At 42.3% G+C, this 23,706-nt stretch overlaps 1 protein-coding gene across 5 annotated transcripts in view; it reads left to right on the top strand.

Moving 5' to 3' along the window:
- Nucleotides 1–9,497: 9,497 nt before the first annotated feature.
- The window catches only part of AKIRIN1 (akirin 1), a 35,013-nt gene continuing 20,804 nt past the window's right edge, over nt 9,498–23,706 (top strand). For 3 of the 5 annotated variants that reach the window (XR_009452010.1, XR_009452012.1, XR_009452011.1), the window contains exons 1-4: nt 9,498–9,842; nt 16,672–16,812; nt 18,743–18,877; nt 20,352–20,423. Coding sequence is in view for 2 of the 5 variants with exons in the window: in XM_059690067.1 (XP_059546050.1) it covers nt 9,626–9,842; nt 16,672–16,812; nt 18,743–18,877; nt 20,352–20,423; nt 21,013–21,023 (576 nt within the window). In the remaining 3 variants the exon portion in view is untranslated. Of the gene's footprint in view, nt 9,843–16,671; nt 16,813–18,742; nt 18,878–20,351; nt 20,424–21,012; nt 22,519–23,706 lie in introns of those variants that run through there. The other 2 variants (XM_059690067.1, XM_059690065.1) reach the window with 2 other exon arrangements.

Below are 23,706 nucleotides of genomic sequence, written 5' to 3'. Positions count from 1 at the left end.
GCTATTTTTTTAAAATAGTAACTTTGTGTTCTCTCCATTGCATACCCCCTTCCACCCCCCAATTTTAAAATTATTTAAATGGTTTCATTAAGTCAAGTACTTCTTTCTTTTCTGAGTTTGCTGTCTTGGTCTACTTTATACCGAGGTCGTACATATGGTCTTCTAGATTTTCTTTCATTTTAAAAAATAGATACAAAAGAAAAATAGATGCTTTCATTTTTAAATGTTTTTCTCTTTAAATGATGTAAACATATTCAAATTTTACTGAAACTTTTTGAGCATCTGAGGTTTACACAGATACTTTGCAAGGAAAGTGCCTTTTTTTTCTTCTCAGCTGTATTGAGGTATGATTGACAAATAAAAATTGTATTTATTTAGGTTGTATGACATGATTTTTAATGAATACAGTGTGATAATTTAATATATGTACACATTATGAAATGAGTATCACAATCAAGTTAATTAACAAATTAACACATCCATTAATTTTAGTTACCTTTGTGTGTGTGTGTGTGTGTGTGTGTGTGTGTGTGTGCTAAGAACACTTAAGATATACTCTCTTAGAAAATTTCAGTTATATAATACAATATCATTAACTAAAATCACCAAGTTGTAGCCCACCTAGTGTGGCTCAATGATTAAGCATTGACCTATGACCAGAAGGTCACTGTTCGATTCCCAGTCATGACATGGTGAGGGGCATGTGGAAGTCAACCAATCAATGATTCTCTCTCATCATTGATGTTTCTATCCCTTTCTTCCTCTCCCTTCCTCTCTGAAATCAATGAAATTAATTAATGAATAAATAAAATCACCATGTTGTATGTTAGATTCCCTCATCTAGCTTCTAAGATTTTTATTTTTAGCATCTACTGATCTTCAGGCTTTTCTTTGATTTGTGGAGTTTATGAATTATACTGATACATTTCCTGAGAGTCTAATCACCCTCCTATGTTTGAAATAACCCAATTTGGTCACAGTGTGTTACTCTTGGGCGCTGAATTCCATTTGCTAATATTTTATTTGGAATTTTTGTCTCTCTCTTTATTAACAAAGATGGCCCATAGTTCCTTTTTATAACTATCTTTATTAAAGATTGCTTTTAAAGTTATGTCAGCTTTATAAAATGCGTTAAAGAGCTTTCCAAATTTGCCGGGGTCCAACCCCAGCAGGTCCAGGGGTCCCCAAAGGTGTGGACGGAGTCGGCGAAGAAGGAATGACACGGAGACAGCGTTCAGTTGATCAGCAGCCTAGCCAGGATCTCCAGCCAAGTTCTGGTCTTGATCTCCAGAGAGGCTCTGCTGTTTATTGTCTTGTTACATCCGTATTTATACCAGTTGATTTTAATCCTGTCAATTTCTATTACAAAGGCTAGGGCGTTTCTTATCTCCATTCCAGGGAGAAAAGATTATGTAGTTTAAGCATGACTGTTTGTAGTTAAAGGGATTAATTACCCGCCTGGCACTTAGTTGAGGGGTTTTATTCCCTCCCTAACTTCAGGGGAAAATCCCTACCTGGGGATTCAACCTTTCTCGGAGAGGTGACCTTGGTTAAAACACAGCGCCAAGAAGGTGAGCAAACATATTAAGAACCATATGCCATATATGCCAGGTCCCTTGAAACAGCAAGGATGGACCGGCTCCCGGCACAAATTTTGTTTGAACCAGCAGATCAAATAACAATGGACTTGTGTGTTCTTTAAAGGTTAGAGGGATCTTAGTTGCAAAACCATCAGGTTCTGATCCTTTTAGTAAATGGTGGATCTCTAATCACCTCCCAAATCTCTTTTATTGTATAGTGTGATTTTTTTTGCTACATTATAGTTTTCCTTTATTTTTTGATTAACTGTATATTTATAATCTAACTAAAAATTACCCATTTCTGCTACCTTTTTAAATGCATTGCCATCAAGTTTCAGGTAGTATCTTATATAATACTAGAGGCCCATTGCACAAAGAGATTCGTGCAATAGGCCTTCCTTCACCTGGCTGACGGCACCGGTTTTCCTCCGGCACCTGGGACCGCAGAGGAGAAGCCAAGCCTCTTCAGTCTTCAGTCTTCAGTCTTCACTCTGGCGGGAGCCTTCAGTCTTCGCTCCATGCCTGCGTATGCAAATTAACCGCCATCTTTGTTGGGTTAATTTGCATAGTCACTCTGACTGGCTGGTGAGCGTAGCAGAGTGACTCCAATTTGCATGTTTCTCTTTCATTAGTGTAGCTAAGGCTAATATGCAAATCGATCCAATGGTGGAATGATCAGTTGCTATTATGCACACTGACCACTAGGGGGCAGACGCTCGATGCAGGAGCTGCCCCCTGGTGGTCAGTGTGCTCCCACAGGGGGAGTGCTGCTCAGTCAAAAGCTGGGCTCGCGGCTGATGCGCGCAGCAGCAGTGGCAGGAGTCTCTCCTGCCTCTGCTGCAGCACTAAGGATGTCCGACTGAAAGCTTAGGCCTGTTCCCCCTGGGCCTACGCCGTCAGTCAGACATCCCCTGAGGGCTCCCTGACTGCGAGAGGGCACAGGACAAGCTGAGGGAACCCTCCCCTGAATGCATGCATTTTGTGCACTGGGCCTCTAGTTTTTTTATAATTCTTATCACTTCTGTATCTATGATTGTCTTCTTTCTCATTCCTACTCTTAAATATTTTGTCTTTTTCTTTATTCTTTTTAAAAAGCTTTCAGCCCTGGTCACTGTGGCTCAGTTGGTTGGAGCATCATCCTGTGCACCAAAAGGTGGCAGGTTCAATTCCAGGTCAGGGCACATGCCTGGGTTTTAGGCTCAAACCCCGGCAGGGGCATGCAGGGCAGCCAATTGATGTATCATTCTCACACATTGATGTTTTTCTCTCTCCTCCCTTCCTCTCTCTCTAAAATTCAATTTAAAAATCTTTCTTTTTTAAAAGTTTTCAAATTTATTAAGCATTTTCACTATTTTTTTTGTGTTCTAGTTTATTTTCAGCTTTATCTTTATTAATCTCTTCCTACTCTTTTAGTTTATTTATTCTTTTTCTAATTTCTTAAGGTGAGTTTTAATTTTATGGGTTTTTTTGTTGTTGTTTTTTAGTATTTCAGTTTCAATAATGAAGGCACCAAGGCTATCAAATTTCCTGTGACTGTAGTTTTTGCTGTATTCTATAGTGCTTTTTTCAAATATATTTTTATTATTTCAGAGAGAAGGGATAAGAGATAGACATCAATGATGAGAATCATTGATCAGCTGCCTCCTTACACCCCCTACTGGGGACTGAGACTGCAGCCCAGGCATGTGCCCTGACCAGAAATGGAACCTGTGACCTCCTGGTTTCATAGGTTGATGCTCAACTGCAGAGCCACACCAGCAGACTCAATAATCATTTTTTTTTACCTCTTATATTATACAGTTTCAGATAAATTGGAATATCCTAATGTATATTTCCATGTAGTCTATCAGTATCATATGAATATCCAATTGCTATTGATAGACTGGAAATGTTATTATATTATATATTTTTAATATATTATATGTGAGTGTGTATACAACTGATATTTCCTTTATAATTATATGTATTTTATCTTATACACTTAAAATATTCAGAGAAGGGACTTACAGCACACACACAAAAAGACTAAGAATTCTTACTTTAGATAATCCCACCTGCCTATACAACTTCAATGACCATTTCTACACCAATCACTCTCCTAATTTTTTTTTCTCCAATCCAGACTTCTCCCGAATTGCAGGCTTACATATTCACACACACACACACACACACACACACACACACACACACACACACCATTTGAGAATCCCAGGTGATACTTTAAAGCAGCGTTTCTCAACCTGTGGGTCGCGACCCCTTTGGCGGTCGAACGATCCTTTCACAGGGGTCGCCTAAGACCATCCTGCATCTCAGATATTTACATTACGATTCATCACAGTAGCAACATGACAGTTATGAAGTAGCAACGAAAATGATTTTATGGTTGGGTCACAACACGAGGAACTGCATTTAAAGGGCAGAAGGTTGAGAACCACCGCAAAGGAGCCTGCAACTCAATATGTTCAAAACTGTGCTCCGATATCCCTCCCTCGCCTGGCCCTTGTCTGATGAAAACTCTCTCAGAAATGGCTCTAAGAAAGCCAGAAGCCTCAGACTCATATTTGAGTCTTTCATTTCTCTCACCCCCACACCTAACCCTCACAGACATCTGTTATTTCATCTTCTAAACTTGGCTGTTGTGAGTTCACTTCCCTCCGTAGCTTGAAGATCTTTGGTGACTTTACCTGTTATAGTGGAATGGGAGGGGCAGAAATCAGACCAGTGTGATTGATAGTCATAGATTCTCCCTTCCCCCAACTGGTGGGCGGGGTATGATGTAACCTGCAGCCCAGAAATACCTGAGTGACTAACCAGGTACCTTATATGGACTATACATTGGACTACCAATCCACACCTGCCAAATACCCTAAGCCCTTGTCCTATATGGACAATGCAGTAAGCCACCAATCAGTGTGCGCCGAGTACACTAAGCCCCCACCCCTTCCCATTCCGCCCCTCAAAAGGCGTGCCCACCCCTGCACAAGCTGCTGTCCTCCCCTTGCGAGGCAGCCGGCAGGTGCTTCTCCTCTAATAAAGCCCGTAGTCCTGGTTTTTTGCCGTCTGTCTGATTTTTCAGATAGGTAATGGGAGGTAGGCAAAAGGAGATAGCAAATATTGACAACTCTTTTGGAAACTTTGGGCAAAGAATCCTGGAAGATTTTGGAAGATGATATCCCTCTTTCCTTTCATTCCCAGACCCATCTTTAGCTCATCAATGTCTCTGGGCCAAACAACTGCTATCACCATAAATAGACAGAACTTCAGACCTATTGCTGAGCTTTCATAGGGTGAACTATCATAAAAACACCCACCAGTGGTGATGTGAAAGAATCTGTGTGTGCTAGGAGGTAGGAGGTTTCTTGTCATATTATAAAACTCATGCTACAAGACATGCATCCGGACAGATACCATAACCGCTTTGCTGATCCCCACCCACCCCTGCTCACCTCCAACCTGTTCTCTATTTGGCAGCCAGGAATCTTTTCAAGTGTAAATCTGATCATATTTAAGCTCTTTTGTTTCCACCTTTACTCTTGGAGTAACTTCCCACTGCTCTGAAGATAAAGGTAAAAAAATCTCTTGCCAGCCTACAGGGTATTAAGTGATCAGGCTCCTGCCTTCCTCGCCAGTTTTTTTCTCCCGTGACTCTACACTCGTGCTCTGTAACACAGCCACTTTATTTATTTATTTTTTTAAATATATTTTTATTGATTTCAGAGAAGAAGGGAGAGGCAGAGAGAGATAGAAACATCAACGATGAGAATCATTGATCAGCTGCCTGCGCACCCCTACTGGGGATCAAGCCCACAACCCAGGCATGTGCCCTTGACCAGAACTGAACCCAGGACCCTTCAGTCCTCAGGCCGACGCTCTATCCACTGAGCCAAAGCAGCCAGGGAACACAGCCACTTTAGATGTCTTTTTGATTCTTCAAACACATTATGGTCTCTTCTATCACTGACTTTTGTTCTCACCCTCTATTTGCTTCGTTAGCTCCCAGCTCAAGTCTTCATTACTCTCTGAGTCAGGTTAAGACAACCACTGTAATACCCTGTCTTTTCCCCTTCAGAGTACTTGTCATAGTTTGTAGTTGCACAGTTGTTACGATTACTTGATAAATGTCTGTCATCTCTAACAGATTGGAAGCCCTAGGAGGGCAAGAACTACGTCTCTTTTCATACCGTGAATCCTCAACCGTGAAAGTGTGCCTGGCACATGAAAGGTACTTAGCAATGTGTGCATGTGTACGCATGTATGTGACTGGTCAAGTGTCTGGATATACAAAGTCAAGCAGACCTGGACTGTGGTGACTTCACAAGGAGACACCACAGTGAGCAGCCCTCAAAGCAGCCCACCTGCTTCCCTCAAGGGCATCTCTCTGGCTGGGCTGCTGTCAACTGCAACTTATAACAGGATATGCCACCTCCTTGCTTGGTTTCTGAATCATCTGAATCCACCCTCATTCAGCAACGTGGACAATCAGCTTTCAGGGATAGAGAGAACAGTCTTGAAAATTATTACTCGGAGTACCATGTATTCATTTGACCAATGTTTCTTCTGTGCCTAACCCTACTGCACTCAAACACGGTGTGGAGGATGGGGAAACATAAGTGAATGAGGCCTTGATATTATTTTCAAGGAATTTCTGGTTTTGAAGAACAGCCAGATTTATAAAGAAATTATAACTTCCTGTTTTAAAACACTAAAATTACAAGGCATGCTCAGACTTTTAAAGGCTCACAGAGAAGAGCATGACTATCAAAGCATTTAGCAAAACCCTACCTACAAGTGCTATTTAGAATGATGACCCAGGGGCCATACTTTGAAAACCTTCTAACTCCCCTGGCCAGTGTTGCTCAATGGTTGAGCATCGACCCACCAACCAGGAGGTCACAGTTTGATTCTGGTCAGTCCCAGCACATGCCAGGGTTGCAGGCTCAATCCTCAGTGGGGGGTGTGCAGGAGGCAGCTGATCAATGATTCTCATCATTGATGTTTCTATCTCTCTGTCTCTCTCCCCCTCTTCCTTCCTCTCTGAAATCAATGAAAACATATTTAAAAAATTAAAAATGAAAACCTTCTAAGCTCTAACTTTGAACCAGTTTGACTACAAGAAAGCAATCTCTCAGACCACATTAGACAAACCCCTTTAAAAAAAATAACCACCACTAGGTTGCTTTTTATGTCCTTGGCTTTTATTAAACACTAGAAGCCTGGTGCACAATAATTTGTGCACTGGCAGTAGGGAGGTCCCTCAGCCCAACCTGTGCCCTCTCACAGTCTGGGACCCCTAGGGAGATAACCACCTGCTGGCTTAGGCCCGCTCCCCTGGTGGCAGAGGGCAGGCCCAATCCCGCAGTGTCTGCCCCATCTCCCTCGGTCGCAGACGGCAGGCCCATATCCCACGCTGGGTCGGGTGGCCAGTCAGATCGTGCTGCCGCCCACCCCACCCACCCCGCCCCACACACGCAGGCCTGGGATCGCCCTGCCTCTCACCCTGGGCCACACACAGCAGGCCCGGACCCCAGGATGGGGCGGGCGGCAGCTGGGGATCTCGCTGCCGCCCACCCTGCCCTGCTCCGCCCGCCCCGCTCCACACACAACAGGCTCTCACTGGGGCGGGTGTCGGCTCAGGATTGCACTACCACCCGCCCCATCTGCCCCCCTCAGGGTGCTGCCGCCCGCCCCGCCCTGCATATGTCAGGCCAGGATCTCCTGCTGGGGCAGCCAGCGGCTGGGGATCGTGCTGCCGCCAGCCCCAGGAGGGGCGGCGCAGCGGGATCTGCCTGCAGTATGCAAATTAGCCGCCATCTTTGTTGGCGGTTAATTTGCATTCGCGCTGATTAGCCCATGGAGGCGTAGCGAAGGTACGGTCAATTACCATGTTTGTCTATTATTAGATAGGATAACAAGAAATATCCATATGAATTTTGCTTTTGCATATGTTGTTCAAATCTTGATTGCTTTATAACATCATTCATTGATTCCTAATAAAGTCACAAGAGAAATTACCTTTAGAAGTTAGTGCTACAGAAAAAAAAAATCTATGGTCTGTCTCCTCTGATAAACTGATTCCTTTCAGATGACAAGATCTATTCAACATGTACAGTGTTTTCATTCTTACCCTGCACCAGGAACTGAGAACTAAATTTCAAATTTAGTCACAGTAATTTTTTTAAAGAAAAACATTTCTTTTTTTAAAATATATTTTTATGGATTTCAGAGAGGAAAGGAGAGGGAGAGAGAAAAAGAGGAACATCAATGATGAGAGAGAGAATCATTGATTGGCTGCCTCCTGCACGCCCCCTACTGGGATTGAATCCTGCAACCCAGGCATGTGCTCTGGGTGGAATCTAACACATGACCCTTCAGTCCACAGGTGGATACTCTATTCAGCTAGGGCTGTCACAGTCATTTTTAAATTATTAGGATAATTTTGATCTTTTTAAAAATATATATTTTATTGATTTTTTACAGAGAGGAGGGGAGAGGGATAGAGAGTTAGAAACATCGATGAGAGAGAAACATCCATCAGCTGCCTCCTGCACACTCCCCTGCTGGGGATGTGCCCGCAACCAAGGTACATGCCCTTGACCGGAATCAAACCTGGGACCCTTCAGTCCGCAGTCCGAAGCTCTATCCACTGAGCCAAACCAATTAGGGCTGATCTTTTTCTTTGGACCTAATGTTCCATTTCGAGTTTTCTAGACCACCGTTACCCTTCTTTGTGTCCTTATGGAAAGGAGATAGGATAAAATAAATGTAACATCTAATATGCACAGTCATTTTAGAATTATTTCTGCTATTTGTCAAACATAAATGCAAAAAAGAAATTGACCTATGTTTGATCCTTATGAAATTTGGATTAACTGGGGAGGACTCAGAGAAAAGCAACAGAAAGGGACAAAAAATGGGACTGAGGTAGCATGTTCATATTCTCCAACTCAAATACAGGAGCATATTGATCAGACATATGACCTATTGGAGGAGAGTATCTAAAATTTAGATTGTTCTGGAAAATCCCAGAGATATGTCGAAGCAGACAGATCCCGGGGTCGTTGTCATTATTTAACATATATGAGTAAATATAAAAACGGTTCAACCTTTTCTGTATCACAGATCCCTTGGACCTGCTCCCTAGTAATATACAAGCGCACGGTTTCCGAAAGTGGAACCTTCCTGGTATCCATTTATTATTCCAGAATATCCAAAGCACTTTTCCGCGGGCCCTGCTGTCAAGAATTCAGAGACCTGAGCTGGCAAATCAGCTACCCGCTGAAGTTTTTAACAGACACCATTCTTAAACGGTTTAAACTAGTTTTGGTTGTTTTCTGTTTGTCTTTGACCATTTTGAGTAACAGACCTCTCTGAGGAGCTGATGAAAGTATGGGTCAACTACCCTAAAATACACACAGACACAAAATCGTGCAGTTTCCTGGGATTGGTGGACTTCCTGAAGTCCATCCTCAGACCTCGGGTTCTGTTTAAACTGACACTTCCTGGAATCAGGGGCATGCCCTTGAGGACTTTTAAAAATCACCCTCTCCTTTTATCGCGGGGCAAGGACTAGATGGGAGGTTACGGGACCCCTAGACGCCGACCCCGACGCCTCTCCACACACCCTCCGAGCTTGGCGATCCGCTCCCCCTCCCCCAGGCCCGTGCGCGCAGGTGCGAAACCCTAAAGGGCCACCCGGGAGCGGCGGCGAGGGAGGGGGTGGGCGTTGGAACCCGGGGAGGGGCGGAGGCGGGGGCCTTCCCTTCGTTGCCTGGCGACCAAGTTCTCCGCCCAGGCCGTTCCATTTGCTCGGTAGGGGGCGACGGCGGCGGACCGTGGCTGACGGACCTCCCAGAGCGGCCCTCTTCCGGCGTCCCACCCCGGCCTGGCGGTGGGCACGCCCGTGACGTCACAGGAGGCGGAGCCAGTGCCGCTGCCGGGTGCTGGAGGCGCCATTGGAGCCGGCTTGGCTCGGGAACTCCGCTGAGCAGGCGGAGGTTGGGCCGCAGTCCGCCGCGTCCGCTCCTGGTCCCTGGCCCGTCAGCGGCATGGCGTGCGGGGCGACGTTGAAGCGGCCCATGGAGTTCGAGGCGGCGCTGCTGAGCCCGGTTTCCCCGAAGCGGCGGCGCTGCGCCCCGCTGCCCGGCTCCACTCCGGGCCTCAGGCCCCCGGACGCCGAGCCGCCGCCGCTTCAGATGCAGACCCCACCGCCGACTCCTCAGCAGCCCGGCCTGCCCGGCAACGAGCGGCGCCTTCCGACTCCGGGTGAGCGGCGCTGCGGGCTTGGCAGGAAGCCAGGCCCTGCCACCGGGAGGGGGCTGCGGGAGGAGGGTGATGGGCGCTAGGCTGATTGACCCCCGGACCCCTTCTCCGTCCTGAGAAAAGGGAACTGGGGTGCCGCTGGGCCTGCGCGCTTCCGGGGATGGGAGACATCCGGGAGGGGCGGTGGGGCCACAGAGCCCGTTTTCTGTTTTCCTGGAGCTGGAGAGCCTGGAAGGGTGGGCAGCCAGGGGGAGACGGGCACATCCCTGGCTGCTCCGGGCCCTCGCCGGGCCCCAGCCCCTCCTGCCTCCGCCGCCTGGGCCTGCACGGAGCCGCCTGGAGGTCCAGTGGGCCCCGGAACATGGGATTCTACTCACGAACCCGGCCTTGAGGGAGGGGGCCCGAGTGCGTGCTGGTCCGCGCTGCGCGGTAGCTCGTCGGGAGACCTGCTTTCCAGGCGTCTGGAGGGACCCGAGGCCCCGCGGAAGTTAGGGAATCCGATCTCAACCCGACGACTTCTGAGGGACTGGACATGCTCTTTATTGTATGGCCATTGTACCATATATGGCGTGACCTCGGTCGGTCCTTGGCTAGAATTTGAGAATCCTCAAATATGCAGAGATATACAGAGGTTCCAGGAGGAGGAATTCAGCTCTCCTTAGCAAAGAGAGTCGCCTTCAGTAAGGGCATTGGCCACGTGAAGGGGAGAGCTGATGTGACCATCAAGTAAAAATTAATTTTAAAAAAATGTAACCATTGTGTGGGAGTTGAGGGGGAAAATGCACCAGAATTAATGTTTAGCAGTTTAAAGGGCGCCCGGAAATGGGGGGAGTCTCCCAGCTGAACTTTGGCAAGTCGTTCCTTTGTGTGCTTTCTGTTTTTCAAGCATAAGCAAAACCTTGGAATTGCCATGAAATCATTCTTTCTTCACCCGCTTTCAGTTAGCAGTGAATGTCGGCTCCCTGCCTCCTTTGCACATCCACCCTGCAGGTTCCAGGCCCTCGTCCTCTCTAACCAGCCTTCCTGCAGTCGCCAGCCCGGCCGCCCTGGACGGCCTGTCCTTACTCATGTTCACCTCCTTTTTATGCTGGCATTCAAAGGATTTACCAGCGACAACCATCTCTTCCCTAGTCAGTCTTTCACACGTTTTCCACCAAACCAGGCCTCTGCTCTTTTCCCCCAGGCCCACCTGGCAGTGTCTGTATTCTTGCCTTCCATCATGATGTTTTCCCCTGCTCTTTGCTAATCCAAATGCACTAATTTTCTTCAGTGTCCGTCCATTACCTGACTAACCCTGCCCCATGAGGAACTCTGTTCGACTTTAAATTCCCAGACCACTTATGTTGCACTGAAGAAGAACGTTTGCAGAAGTTTTTGTAAAAAGTCCTTCAAAGGCTGAGGGTGACTTTTTTTTTTTGTCCACTGCTCCTACAGCTACAAATAGAATTTCAATAAAATAGAATTAATAGTTGCTCCATCTGTCTTGATGAATATTATGTAAATGTTTTATTTCTCCCAATTCTACTCTGTAGACTAATTTTATTGTAGTTCACATTACACTAAATGCATAATAAATTATTGCTGAATGTATTTGGGAGCCTAAAAATTTGCAGAGTGCTATAATGGGATCACTACTTTTTTAAACTTAAAATTTAATCTTCTCATACAGATCATGCAAACTAGCTTCTTGGTCATTTTATTGTAAAATATTCTGCTTAAAATATTCATTTGAAACACAATGACAATAGTGTAGTAAAGGCCTGGGATGGGCAGTGGGTGTGGGCTAGAAGGGATCAATGGGGAAAAAAGGGAACATCTGTAATACTTTCAACAATAAAGCAAAGTTGTTGTTTTTTTTTAAATTAAGTCTTTATTATTCAGATTATTACAGTTGTTCCTCTTTTTTCCCCCCATAGCTCCCTTCCACCCGGTTCCCACCCCACCCTCTGCCCTTCCCCTCCCCCCACTATCCTCATCCATAAGTGTACGATTTTTGTCCAGTCTCTTCCCCCACCCCCAGAATTGTCAGTACACTCCCTTTCTATGCCCCTCATTCTATTATATTCACCAGTTTATTCTGTTCATCAGATTATTTATTCACTTGATTTTTAGATTCACTTGTTGGTAGATGTGTATTTGTTGTTCATAATTTGTATCTTTACCTTTTCCTTCTTCCTCTTCTTAAAGGATACCTTTCAGCATTTCATATAATCCTGGTTTGGTGGTGATGAACTCCTTTAGCTTTTCCTTATCTGTGAAGCTCTTTATCTGACCTTCCATTCTGAATGATAGCTTTGCTGGATAAAGTAATCTTGGTTGCAGGGTCTTGCTATTCATCACTTTGAATATTTTTTGCCACTCCCTTCTGGCCTGCATAGTTTCTGTTGAGAAATCAGCTGACAGTTGTATGGGTATTCCCTTGTAGGTAACTGACTGTCTTTCTCTTGCTGCTTTTAAGATTCTCTCTTTGTCTTTTGCTCATGGCATTTTACTTATGATGTGTCTTGGTGTGGTCCTCTTTGGATTCCTTTTGTTTGGGGTTCTCTGCGCTTCCTGGACTTATAAGTCTATTTCTTTCACCAGGTAGGGGAAGTTTTCTGTCATTATTTCTTCAAATAGGTTTTCAATATCTTGCTCTCTCTCTTCTCTGGCACCCCCATAATTCAGATGTTGGTACGCTTGAAGCTGTCCCAGGGGCTCTTTACACTATCTTGATATTTTTGGATTCTTTTTTCTTTTTGTTTTTCCGGTTGGGTGTTTTTTTGCTTCTTCGTATTTCAAATCTTTGAGTTGATTCTTGGGATCCTCTAGTCTGCTGTTGGAACTCAGTATAATATTCTTTATTTCAGTCAGTGTATGCTTAATTTCTTGTTGGTCCTTTTTCATAACCTCGAGGGTCTCACTAGATTTCTTGAGGGTCTCACTAAATTATCAGTGGTTTCTAGAAAATTCTTGAAAAACCTTAAAAGTGTGGTTTTTAACTCTATATCCAGTAGTTTGCTTTCCTCCATTTCTTTCATTTGTGACCTGGTTCTTTGTTTCCGCATTTTTTATGCTTCCCTGTGTTGATAGAGTGGCTTTGTGTGCTAGGTGTCCTATAGAGCCCAGTGGCTCAGCCTCCCCAATTACCTGAGGTGGACACTCTTGGTGCACCCCTTTGTGGGCTGTGTGCACAGTCTTGTTGTAGTTAAGCCTTGATTGTTGTAGGTATCACTGGGAGGAATTGACCTCCAGGCCAATTGGCTGAGAGAATCAGCTGTGTCTGCAGTGGGAGAACTTCTGTGCTGGAGACACCCTTCTGGGGCAAGACTTGCTTCATTGGGATTTGGTGCTCACTGAGTCTGCCCCCTGAGTGTGTCCCCTATGGATCTGAGGAGTTGTAATCTGGATGATCCCACTCTGACCACTGGGTACACTGGCTCTAAGATCTAAGGAGGTGCTAATTTAATCTCTTCCTGAGGCTACCCAGCAGGAGCTATGGAGAGATCTGCAGATTCCTCTTCTTTGTTTGAGGTTTGGAGGTGCCCAGATGAGGCCCAATGCAAGCTGCTGTGGGGCCTTGGGCCTTCTTTTGGAAGTTCTGGTTTTCTCTGACCCAGCTGCAGTTTGTTAGGTAATTTTCAGATTTCAAAGGGTCAGCCTTTGATATGCAAACGCCTCTGAGCACAGTTTGGGTGGGGCGGGGTCTCAGGGGATCAACAGGGCGGAGCAAACAGCTATGGCTGATCCTCAGTCATAAGAGGCCCTGCATCTCAGTGTCCAGGTAATCGCTGCAAGCACCTCTGAGAGAAAGCCGCCCTCGAGTTCCGACTGATACCAGACAGTCCAGTTTCTCCCGTATGAGTCTGGGTCCCCAGAGACTCACCCAGAACTGGAGTTCAGAGCAATTGGGAGCTTGAGACTACCTCCCTACTGAAAAAGACAACCGTATCCTCAGTTGCCAACCCTTTCCATGTGCGCCTCTGTACCTCTGCACTTCCACACCTCCTCTGAGTCTCGGTATGCTTTTTCTTTCCTTCTAGTTGTAGCATTTCCACTCAGCCAGCCTTCCTGTGGTTCTGGGTGATGTCCATTTTGTCTTTTAGTTGTATTTTTGAAGTGGTTGTGCGAGGCAGCAATTTCCGGTGTTTACCTATGCTGCCATCTTGGTTTCAAGCAAAGTTTTAAAAAATAAATAAAGTATTCATTTGTAAAGATTGATCAATTATGTTTCTTAATATTAGAATAGGGTTCTGTTAAGAAAGAAACAAAGTATGAATGATTTATTAGTGCTTTGGCTTACATGAAAGATACCCTCTGGGTTAAAAAATATGGGGGAGGAAATATTAGTTGCTGTACAAGTAGAAAGAATAAAGCCAATTAATAGAAAAGTGCATTTAAAAATCAATGTCTCCACTCTAACATCCTAGTCATTATCTCAAAGGTTGTGCAATTCTCTCAGAAATGTTTTATTTCAGAAAAATATATGTCACAATACTTTTTGTGGTAAAAGCCTATAAAATTAAATATTTTATTGCTTAAATGAGTGAGGTGGATGGATGGAGGTATGGAGGGGGGTTGTTGAACTTGAAGATATTTGTAAACATGGAGTGAGTAGATGAAAAGCATTAATTGATCATGAATTGGGGGCAGGAATAACTTCCAAATGAGGTAGCATTTTAGCTGGGTCTTAAATGTTGGAAGGGGAGAAACAGCCCCATTTCAAGCAAAGAAAAATTGCTTGAGCAAAGGCCAGAAAACCCACAAATGAAGAAAAGGATAGTTTAATGCAACTGGGTTATAGTGGGAGGTGGAACTGGCAAAAAAAAAAAAAAAAAAAAAAAAAAATGGACTTAGTCTGATAAAACGTAGAAGCACAACCTCAAATAATGAGAGGCAAAGATTAAAATTATCCACTGTTAAAAAAGAAATTTGCTGCCTGGCTGGTGTGGCTAGTTTGAAGGGCAACCTATGAACCAGAAGGTCCTGGTTCAATTACCAGTCAGGGCCACATGCCTGGGATTGTGTGCTCCATCCCCAGTATGGGGCGTGCAAGAAGCTGCCTATCAATGAAAATCTCTCATCACTGATATTTCTCTCTCCTTTTCCCTTCCTCTCTTAAATCAATAAAAATATATTTTAAAAAAAAGAAATTTGCAGTTTTCTTTCGTTTTAAAAAAATAGGTTTTTATTAATTTTTAGAGAGAGAGGAAGGGTGTGGAGAGAGAGAAACATTGATTAGCTGCCTCTTGCATAACCCCTGCTCAGGATCAAGCCCTCTTCCAGGCATGTGCCTTGACCTAGAATTAAACCAGGGACCTTTCAGTGCATGGGACAATGCTCAAGCAACGTTCGTTCACCCAGAGCAGGCCAGAGCAGAAAGTTGCATTTTCCTTTTTTTTTTTTTTTTTAGATGCCTTTGCCTGTTACATGTGGCCTTCTTGGGAAGAAAATCACATCTGCTTCCTTATTTTTCTCCTGTGTGTATCATGTTTAGATTCTTGGACTTGCTAATCCTTCTGCCATCCTCAAAATTGTATCTTTCCATTTGTTCACTTTGCCATGCAGGAGGCAGTGAAAGGTTTATCAAAGATCTTCTGTTCTCATGAGCCTTGTCCTCATACATTTTCTTTCTTGTTTCAAGTCTTTTCAATTACTTACAACCTTTTATTGCATCTGGCACATGTGTGCTTGGAGAATATATTTTAAAGATGAAGCAAAGACTTCATAAATTGAGAGATCTAACACATGAACTTTACAGCATTCTTAAAGGAAAGTTTTGCTAAATACTGCATTGTTCCAGTGTTTAGGCTGAGTGTTTAGTTATGTGTGGAGCTACTTTGAATTTGTCAGTTCCTGGGCTTGTACCATCATTTGTTATGGCATTATTAATGTCTTCGATTTTTCATTCTCACAACTTTATTGGGCAGACATTTAGCATTTATATTGAAGAACTGGGCTAAAGATCTTGAATGCCTTCCCAAGGTCATAGTCACACATCTAGGAAGAAGCAAATTGAATTGTTAACACTTCCCCCTCCCTATTAAAAAATAATAACATACCTAGAGGAAGGTATACATTAGAATAATGTGAGTTGGGGTGGGTAATATAATTTTCTGGGTTTTAGGAGCCTTTATTATCTGAAAAGTGAATATACATTCTACCACAAAAACAAACAAACAAAAAAACTTGCAAACCACATCCTTCCAGATTCTGTGTTGTCTCTAGGAATGTACTTCAAGGTGGTTAGTATTTGTGTGTCCTGGACTCCTTTTAATAGTATTCGTTTTTTTATTACCTTGACTCAGAATAGTAACCTGAGCCCTACAAAATATTGCCTCTTATAAAATCAAAAAATTCTCTTTTAAGTCCTGTTCATGAATTCCAAGCAATAAATTTCAGATCTTCCTCTAGCTATGAATATAATGGTTTCTGCTTTTCTCTTCTCTAAAGATCTTGAGTCCAAACAGGACAAGAGCCTTGGGTGGTAAGAGACTCACCCCTAGTGCCCTGACTTGTGAAATTGTGCAACTTAAGGAAGATAAAAAATAGTTCCCTATTAGGTGAAAGATTTTTTTTTCCTTGGAAGTTGTAGTTAATGCTACAGCAAACAGTAACTCTGGTCTTCATTGTCACTGGAAACAAGCAAAGAGAACTGTCTGAGTGGCATATGCCAAAATAATAGCTATTCTACATATTGTTGAAATAGTGATAATAAGAGGGCACACTTTGGGGGTTATAGGAGGAATGGTTTATTCAGTATAAATATTTTTCTTGTTAATATTTATTACATGGGGAGAAGGATAAGAAGTGACTCAAGTGAATGTTCATGTGTGTTTCTTTTTTTATTTAGAACAAATTTTTCAGAACATAAAACAAGAATATAGTCGTTACCAGAGGTGGAGACAATTAGAAGTTGTTCTTAATCAGAATGAAGCTTGTACTTCAGAAAGTCAGCCTCACTCCTCACCACTCACAGCGCCTAATTCTCCAGGTAAGTATACTTTAATTTGCACAGCCCATTTAAGAGTTTGTAAATGGTACTTAAAATGATGGGGACCGCTCAATGGGTAAGTGGTGTTACTTGGGAGTAGTAGAAATGTTTTGAAACTAGATAGAGATGGTGGTTGTACAACCTTGTGACTATGCTAAATTGTTCACTTTATGTCACTTTCACCGCAAATAATTTTTTTAAAAATATATTTTTTTAATATTTTTACAGAGAGGAAGGGAGAGGGATAGAAACATCGATGAGAGACTAATATCAATCAGCTGCCTCCTGCACGCCCCAGTAGGGGATACATCCGCAACCAAGGTACATGCCCTTGACTGTAATCAAACCTGGGACCTTTCAGTCTGCAGACTGACGTTCTATCCACTGAGCCAAACCGGTCAGGGCACCGCAAATAATTTTTTAAAAATTCTCTTATGCTGAACCGGTTTGGCTCAGTGGATAGAGCGTCGGCCTGCAGACTGAAAAGTCCCGGGTTCGATTCCGGTCAAGGGCATGTACCTTGGTGGTGGGTGCCCAGTAGGGGGCGTGCAGGAGGCAGCTGATGGATCTTTCTCATTGATGTTTCTAACCCTCTATCCTTCTCCCTTCCTCTCTGTAAAGAAACCAATAAAATATATTTTAAAAAATTCTCTTATAACCCAGAGGTTTTGGCTCTGAGCCCCTTTTCTAATTGCTCTTGCATATACATAAGTGGTAGACCTTTCAATGGTTATAGCTAACAAGTCTCAATTTTAGTAATACAATTTTGTCTTTTTGTTAGTCCTGATTTTTAGAGAGAGTGGAAAGGGGAATGGAAAGACAGAGAGAAACATCGATGTGAGAGAGACACATCAATTGTCTCCTGCATGCACCCCAACCAGGGCCAGGGATCAGGCTGTAGCCGGTATATGCCCTTGACTGGAATCAAACCTGAGATCCTTCAGTCTATGGGCTCACACTATCCACTGAGCCAAACTGGTTGGAGCTAATTTTGAAGTAATAGAATATGTTATGGGTAGAGAAACAAGTACAGATAATAACTGGCTAGACATTTTGGTCAAGTTTCATTTGTAGAGAAAAAAAAAATTGGTTTCAGCAAAAAAAAATGATTTGTTTCAGGCTGTTGAATATTTTTATAGACTAAAGGCCAAAGAAACAAATACCAGGCTAAGCCTTTAAAAACAACTCAGAACTGGACTACCAATGGAACTGCTTTAAAAAAATCATGATTAGGAAGTCAGTTTCCATGTTTTCTGGCTTTCCAGTGGATATTTTGGTTCCTAACTACTATGTTATAAACATTTCACTCTTCTTGGCCCAGATTCAAAAGGGATCAAGGATGAGATATATAGTGGTTGTCTCATTCATATTTCAATGACTTTGCTAATAATTTTTTATATTGAGCAAGTCATTTGCTCTCCATAAGTGTCAAACTTTTTTTCTTATCAAAATCACCCATGGAACTTAAAAGATTCTGAAGCCCTGCCCCAGAAGTAGTGCCACCGGAAATTATGATGCACCACCTTGGTTAAACATAGGTCTAGTGATCTCCAAGGATCTGGGGAGCTCTCATGCAGTGAATCTACTTTCCTAATCTAGATTAGAGGCTTTATATCAGCTTTAAACTTTTTTTCTTATTCTTGACCAAGAAAGCATTGAGTGGGCCCTGGTTGTTATGGCATCAGAACTATTTTTTTGTATGCAGATGAGCTAGCATACTTGGATACATGTTGTTTCTCTTCTCAATTTACCTTTGTCCTTGCTTTGTAAACAAATGTCAGAAACTGAGAATTTTGTGGAAATATTCCATGTAAATTAGTGAAAATATCATTTTTATAAACAATTTTTATATCCTAGGACTGTTTGCATGAAGTTATTAATTCTGAACTTTAGAACTAGAATTTGTAAACTAGATTTGTCTTTTGGCTAGGTTCCTCCTGGATGAAGAAGGACCAGCCCACCTTTACTCTCCGACAAGTTGGAATAATATGTGAGCGTCTCTTAAAAGACTACGAAGATAAAATTCGGGAGGAGTATGAGCAAATCCTCAATACCAAACTAGAAGGTAGGCTGAGGTAGTGGCTATGCCATTGTTAATAAAGTTCAGTAAAGATTAACCCCAATTAAGTAAATAACTTAGGAGGACATCCTGCAAGAAGACTTAATGAATTGTGATTATTAAGTTATTCCTTTTGGTGATTGTACATGTTTCATTTATATATTATATGGAAGGACTTTTTATTTACATTTCTGAAAAAGGATAAGCCAAGCTTTTCTGAGAATTTTTCATATGAACAAAAGCGTTGAGTAGACTGTTTGGGCTGGCTGGCTTGTGAACTGGTGGTTGGGATAGTGCTAACCATCAATAGATGATTGGGAGGTGTGGAGTAGAGTTACCATAATCAGACTTCCTGGTGAGAGTCACTTAGATTATGTGGGAAGTCAGGCTTCCTGTGATTTGGAGGTACATTAGAATAAAGTTTGGAAAGCACCACTTAGGCAAGAATAAAAGGAGTGATTAATGGTGGCAACAAGTTAGAGCCTTTTCTGAAAGGCAGGGATCTGACTCAGTACCTGTTAAGTGAAAGAGGAGGGTGTTGTGATCAGAGAGATTTTAGGCAACAACTTCTTCCTTTAACTGTTGTTTCCTAACTTGATGACCCATACCATGTGGTGCCTCAGAATGTTAATAGGCCTGCTGTAAATTGAGAACTGTTGGGGTTAGCAACAAAATTAAATGGATTTCTTTATGGTAGAACTTCTTTTAATATACTAATAATGTATAAGAAGAAACTCTTGTATATCATTCTCCTCTCCTACCACCACCCCAAAATTGTTCAGACCAGCTGTCTCTAAAGCACTTCTGTAGCACAAACTATAATTAGGTAGAATGGAATTTTCTCCTAGCTTTTAGCCATCCCACCTTTTCACTCAATGTGTATGATGAAATTTAGAGCCATGGTAGAGTACAGCAAAGGGCTTCAAGCTTCATGTTTTATAAGAGATATCCTAAAATTTGCTGGCGTAGTAGTGAGCATGTCTGTCTGTCTTAGGGAGCCATTAGTAGGGGATAAAGTTACAGCAGGGACAAGATTATTAGGAAAGTGTTATGCTATAGGTCAGTGATGGCGAACCTATGACATGCGTGTCAGAGGTGACACACGAACTCATTTTTTTTGGTTGATTTTTCTTTGTTAAATGGCATTTAAATATATAATATAAATCTTTGTTTTACTATGATTCCAAATATCAAAAAATTTCTATATGTGACATGGCACCAGAGTTAAGTTAGGGTTTTTCAAAATGCTGACACGCCGAGCTCAAAAGGTTCGCCATCACTGTTATAGGTGATAGTGGTTAAATCTAGGAGCCAGGGATTTGGGTCTGGCATCTAAGAGGAAGTAACAAATCTCAAGAGTGACTGTTGTAAGAGGTCCTGGGAATAAATAAACAGGGAAGCTAGATGTGATCCTGACACTTGATTCTTGAAAACTGGGAAGAGTTTCCGGGAATAGTATATACTGTCTTTTCCCTCACAGAACAATATGAATCTTTTGTGAAATTCACACACGACCAGATTATGCGACGATACGGGACAAGGCCCACCAGCTGTAAGTATTGCCAAGTTTCTTTGAATTACCCAACTTCCAAGAGCAAAATTTTAAAACTGAGTACTTTGTCTCCTGATAGCAAAAAGCCCTTGTGAAGTAAAATAATAGCTAGCACTTAAAGAATATTTACATGCCTAGCACCATGCCAAACCCTATGAGGGAAGAACTATTATTGTTAGCTCCATTATACTAGTAACAGTAGCACTTAAAGAAGTTAATATGTCCAAGTTCATGTAGCTAGTGGTTCAGCCAAGATTGAAACCTAGGTAGTCTACCTGACTTTTCCCCAGAAAGGTAGTTTCAATTGTTAATTTATGAAAGTTGATTTCTTAGACTAACTTGTTAAGAGTGTGGTCAGAATTTCTTACTTCTAAACATCTTGCAACTACTAGGTACTCAAAACATAAATTATAATAACTATATATCCAATGAACCTCAGATTTCTTAAATTCTTCAGAATTTAGGACCTTTTAAGTGGTGATTCATATTCTCCATGCAGCTTATCACATTTACCATTGGTTGTTATTTAAAAAGCACACTATATTTTTTAATATTGTTACACGTTTTTGTTTTTATTCCTAATTTATAGATGTGTCCTGAAGCTTTCCTGCATATCTGGGTACCAGGTTTGACCTCAAGAGATGGCTGCTGTGCACTTTTTGCAACTGGTTTGATATCACATTTCAGCTCCAACTTTGCATCCTGAGAACACTTAAAGGTTTCTGCAGGTCCATTTTATACAACTTGAAAGACCTTAAAACTTTCTGGTTGCCACAAGCATATCTTTCTTTTATGCTCATCCAATAAACAGCTGTGCCCTACTGTGATAGATTTTCGAAGCAAAATACCTGGAGCAGCAGTTTAGCAAAATATGCCCTCAGTGGCACTCAACAAATGGAGTTTCCCCAAGCACAGTTCTGTAAGAAGTGTGTGTGAGAGTGTATGTATATGTATGTATGTATTTTTAAGTTATTATTTGTATTGTGCAAATTTTTTTGATCTTGGGGATTCTGGCTGTGAATTTGATGCACGACAATTATGGTTAAAAACATTTGCTTGATCTACAGAAGATCATTAATGTTTTGTGACCATGTAAGTTGTAACAGTGGGTTGTTTTATGTGTAGGTATTGTTAAATACAGGGACTGTTTTCAGGCACAGAATATGAATCATACATTAGGATGGACATCAGATGTGATTATGGTGACATAGCAAAGGTCTGTGGTCCTAGGTCTGTAAATGCGTGGTGAGGAATTAAAATAAACTGGAGACGGGCCATTTGACACATGGAATCTGCCTAGCTGTATTGGAATGATACTTTGACTCCAAGCCTTAAAATACCCATGTGGAGTCTGTGCTCACCTCATTCACACACACAGCTCCCTGGACACTGAACCTCTAAACAGAAAAAGTCTCCCCCAGAGCAGGAGCATCAGGGTTTTCTCGGGAGCATCGACCAGGTGAGCATGGGCTGGGGCTGGGCCAGGCCCCGGCAGCACTGCTACTTGGGAGGAGCCACTTCACCTTTGTATCAGTTATTACATACAGATTTGGATCCTTTGGTCAGGTTCTCCCAAATTCTTTTAAGAGGTGTCCAAGTTCAACTGCTTGAGCTTTGTTTTGGCAACCCCCTGCCCAAAGTTGCTTACAGACTGTTCTTCACCTTGTTTCAAGGCTGAGGAACAGAAAGTAGCCTCTGTTTTGAGGAGGTGGAAGTTAAGTATACATTTATTTTTTACTGTGACTTGTTCAGGACCACATTTTACAAATACCTTGTTTTGTTTATTATCGTTTCTGGAAAGAAAAGTTCTATTAAAATTGTTTTAGTTTGAATATAGAATAGTTTTTTTAATTACAGTTTATTTTGAAAAATCTGAGTGTAATTAAAATGTATGCCAATACCTTCCAAAGTAAGGTAATATTCAGACAGTTCTGATCAGATGGCTTAATTTCTGGAATATTCACATTGGAAGATTCCTTATTAATGAATGTCTTTGACTTAAATCTAACCAAAAACTGCAACGTTATTCTTTGTACATTTTCATTATATAGTGTTAACAAGCTTAGTTGCAAACAAATAAAATACTTAAGCTATTTGTTTACCTTGCCTTCTTAATACTGTGATGATGTTTATTAAAATAATTTACGTGAGGCTGCTATAACCACTTCCTCAGTTTAACATTACATTTAAGAGTTACAGACTTTTTTTAAAGCCCAACAGTGATCTTCTGATAATTAAAGAATTATTTTACTTCATATTTGAAGGGCAATTTGTTTCATCTTTTTTTTCCAGGGTAGTCACTTGTTCCTGAAAGAGGAACATAATAGTGGCAGTAATGGGAGTGGCCTTACAGTGGGATAGCCACACCAAAACAAGGGAAGGGCAGCTGTGGGGGCCATCAGCAGTCCTGAAGGATGGATCAGGAACAGGGAAACTGCCTCACTTAAGTCTTCTTGTTACAGAATCAGTGTGATGTGCTCACTCAGTATTGTGAGTGTGAGCCCCATTCTTACTGAATAGCTTCTGGCTGGGAAATAGAGTTAAGTTTCGGTAAGGAAAATGACATGGTATTGTATTATGATATGGTTGCTTTTTGGGGCCACATGGTAAGACCACACCACCATGGTTGGATTTGGGGATCTCCTTTAAAGGGATTAGACATGTTTGCTTAGTGTTTTATCCAGGTAAAAGACATCCTAGAACAGAAAATGGAGACTTGTAAGATAGGCCTTAGACTAGCAAAAGGAGTTTTCTCTAGACCTTGATTTCTAGAATCTGAACTAAGGCACATTCCCATGTAGGGAAGTATCTTTATCTCATGAGGATAGGTCAAGGCCCAGGGAACAAGTGGTCTCAGAACAGCCATATCTAGTGAGTTAAAATATTTTGTGTTTTTGTTTTAGTTGTTATCCTCTTTAAAGCCTTGAGTTTAAGGACAATCTAAGGAGTAAGTGTCCCTCCCTAAGTTAGAGGAGTTCAGGGGAGATCAAAGTTTTGAGGCAGTGATAATTGGTAAGAGCTCCCCAAGAAGAACATCAGGGGATATAAGAATTTGGGCCAGCTTCCGTACATGGTGAATCTTCTCTGCCCACCAGGAAGGATTGGTTGGTTAGTGTAACAGTTACAGGAATGGCCTTTGGATGTTTGTAACCCTAGACTTTAGTCTGCCCTGCCACTGTTTTACTGTGTGAGCCTTGCCAAGTTACCGAACTTTCTGAGCCATAGTTTTCTTACCTGTAAAACAAGGATTAATTGTATGTACATCGTTGGGTTTTTGTTTTCA

This window comes from Myotis daubentonii, chromosome 3 (genome assembly GCF_963259705.1).
Source record: "Myotis daubentonii chromosome 3, mMyoDau2.1, whole genome shotgun sequence".
Lineage (NCBI taxonomy): Eukaryota > Metazoa > Chordata > Mammalia > Chiroptera > Vespertilionidae > Myotis > Myotis daubentonii.
The sequence above is the reverse complement of the archived record's forward strand: the minus strand, read 5'-3'. Positions and strand labels throughout refer to the sequence as shown.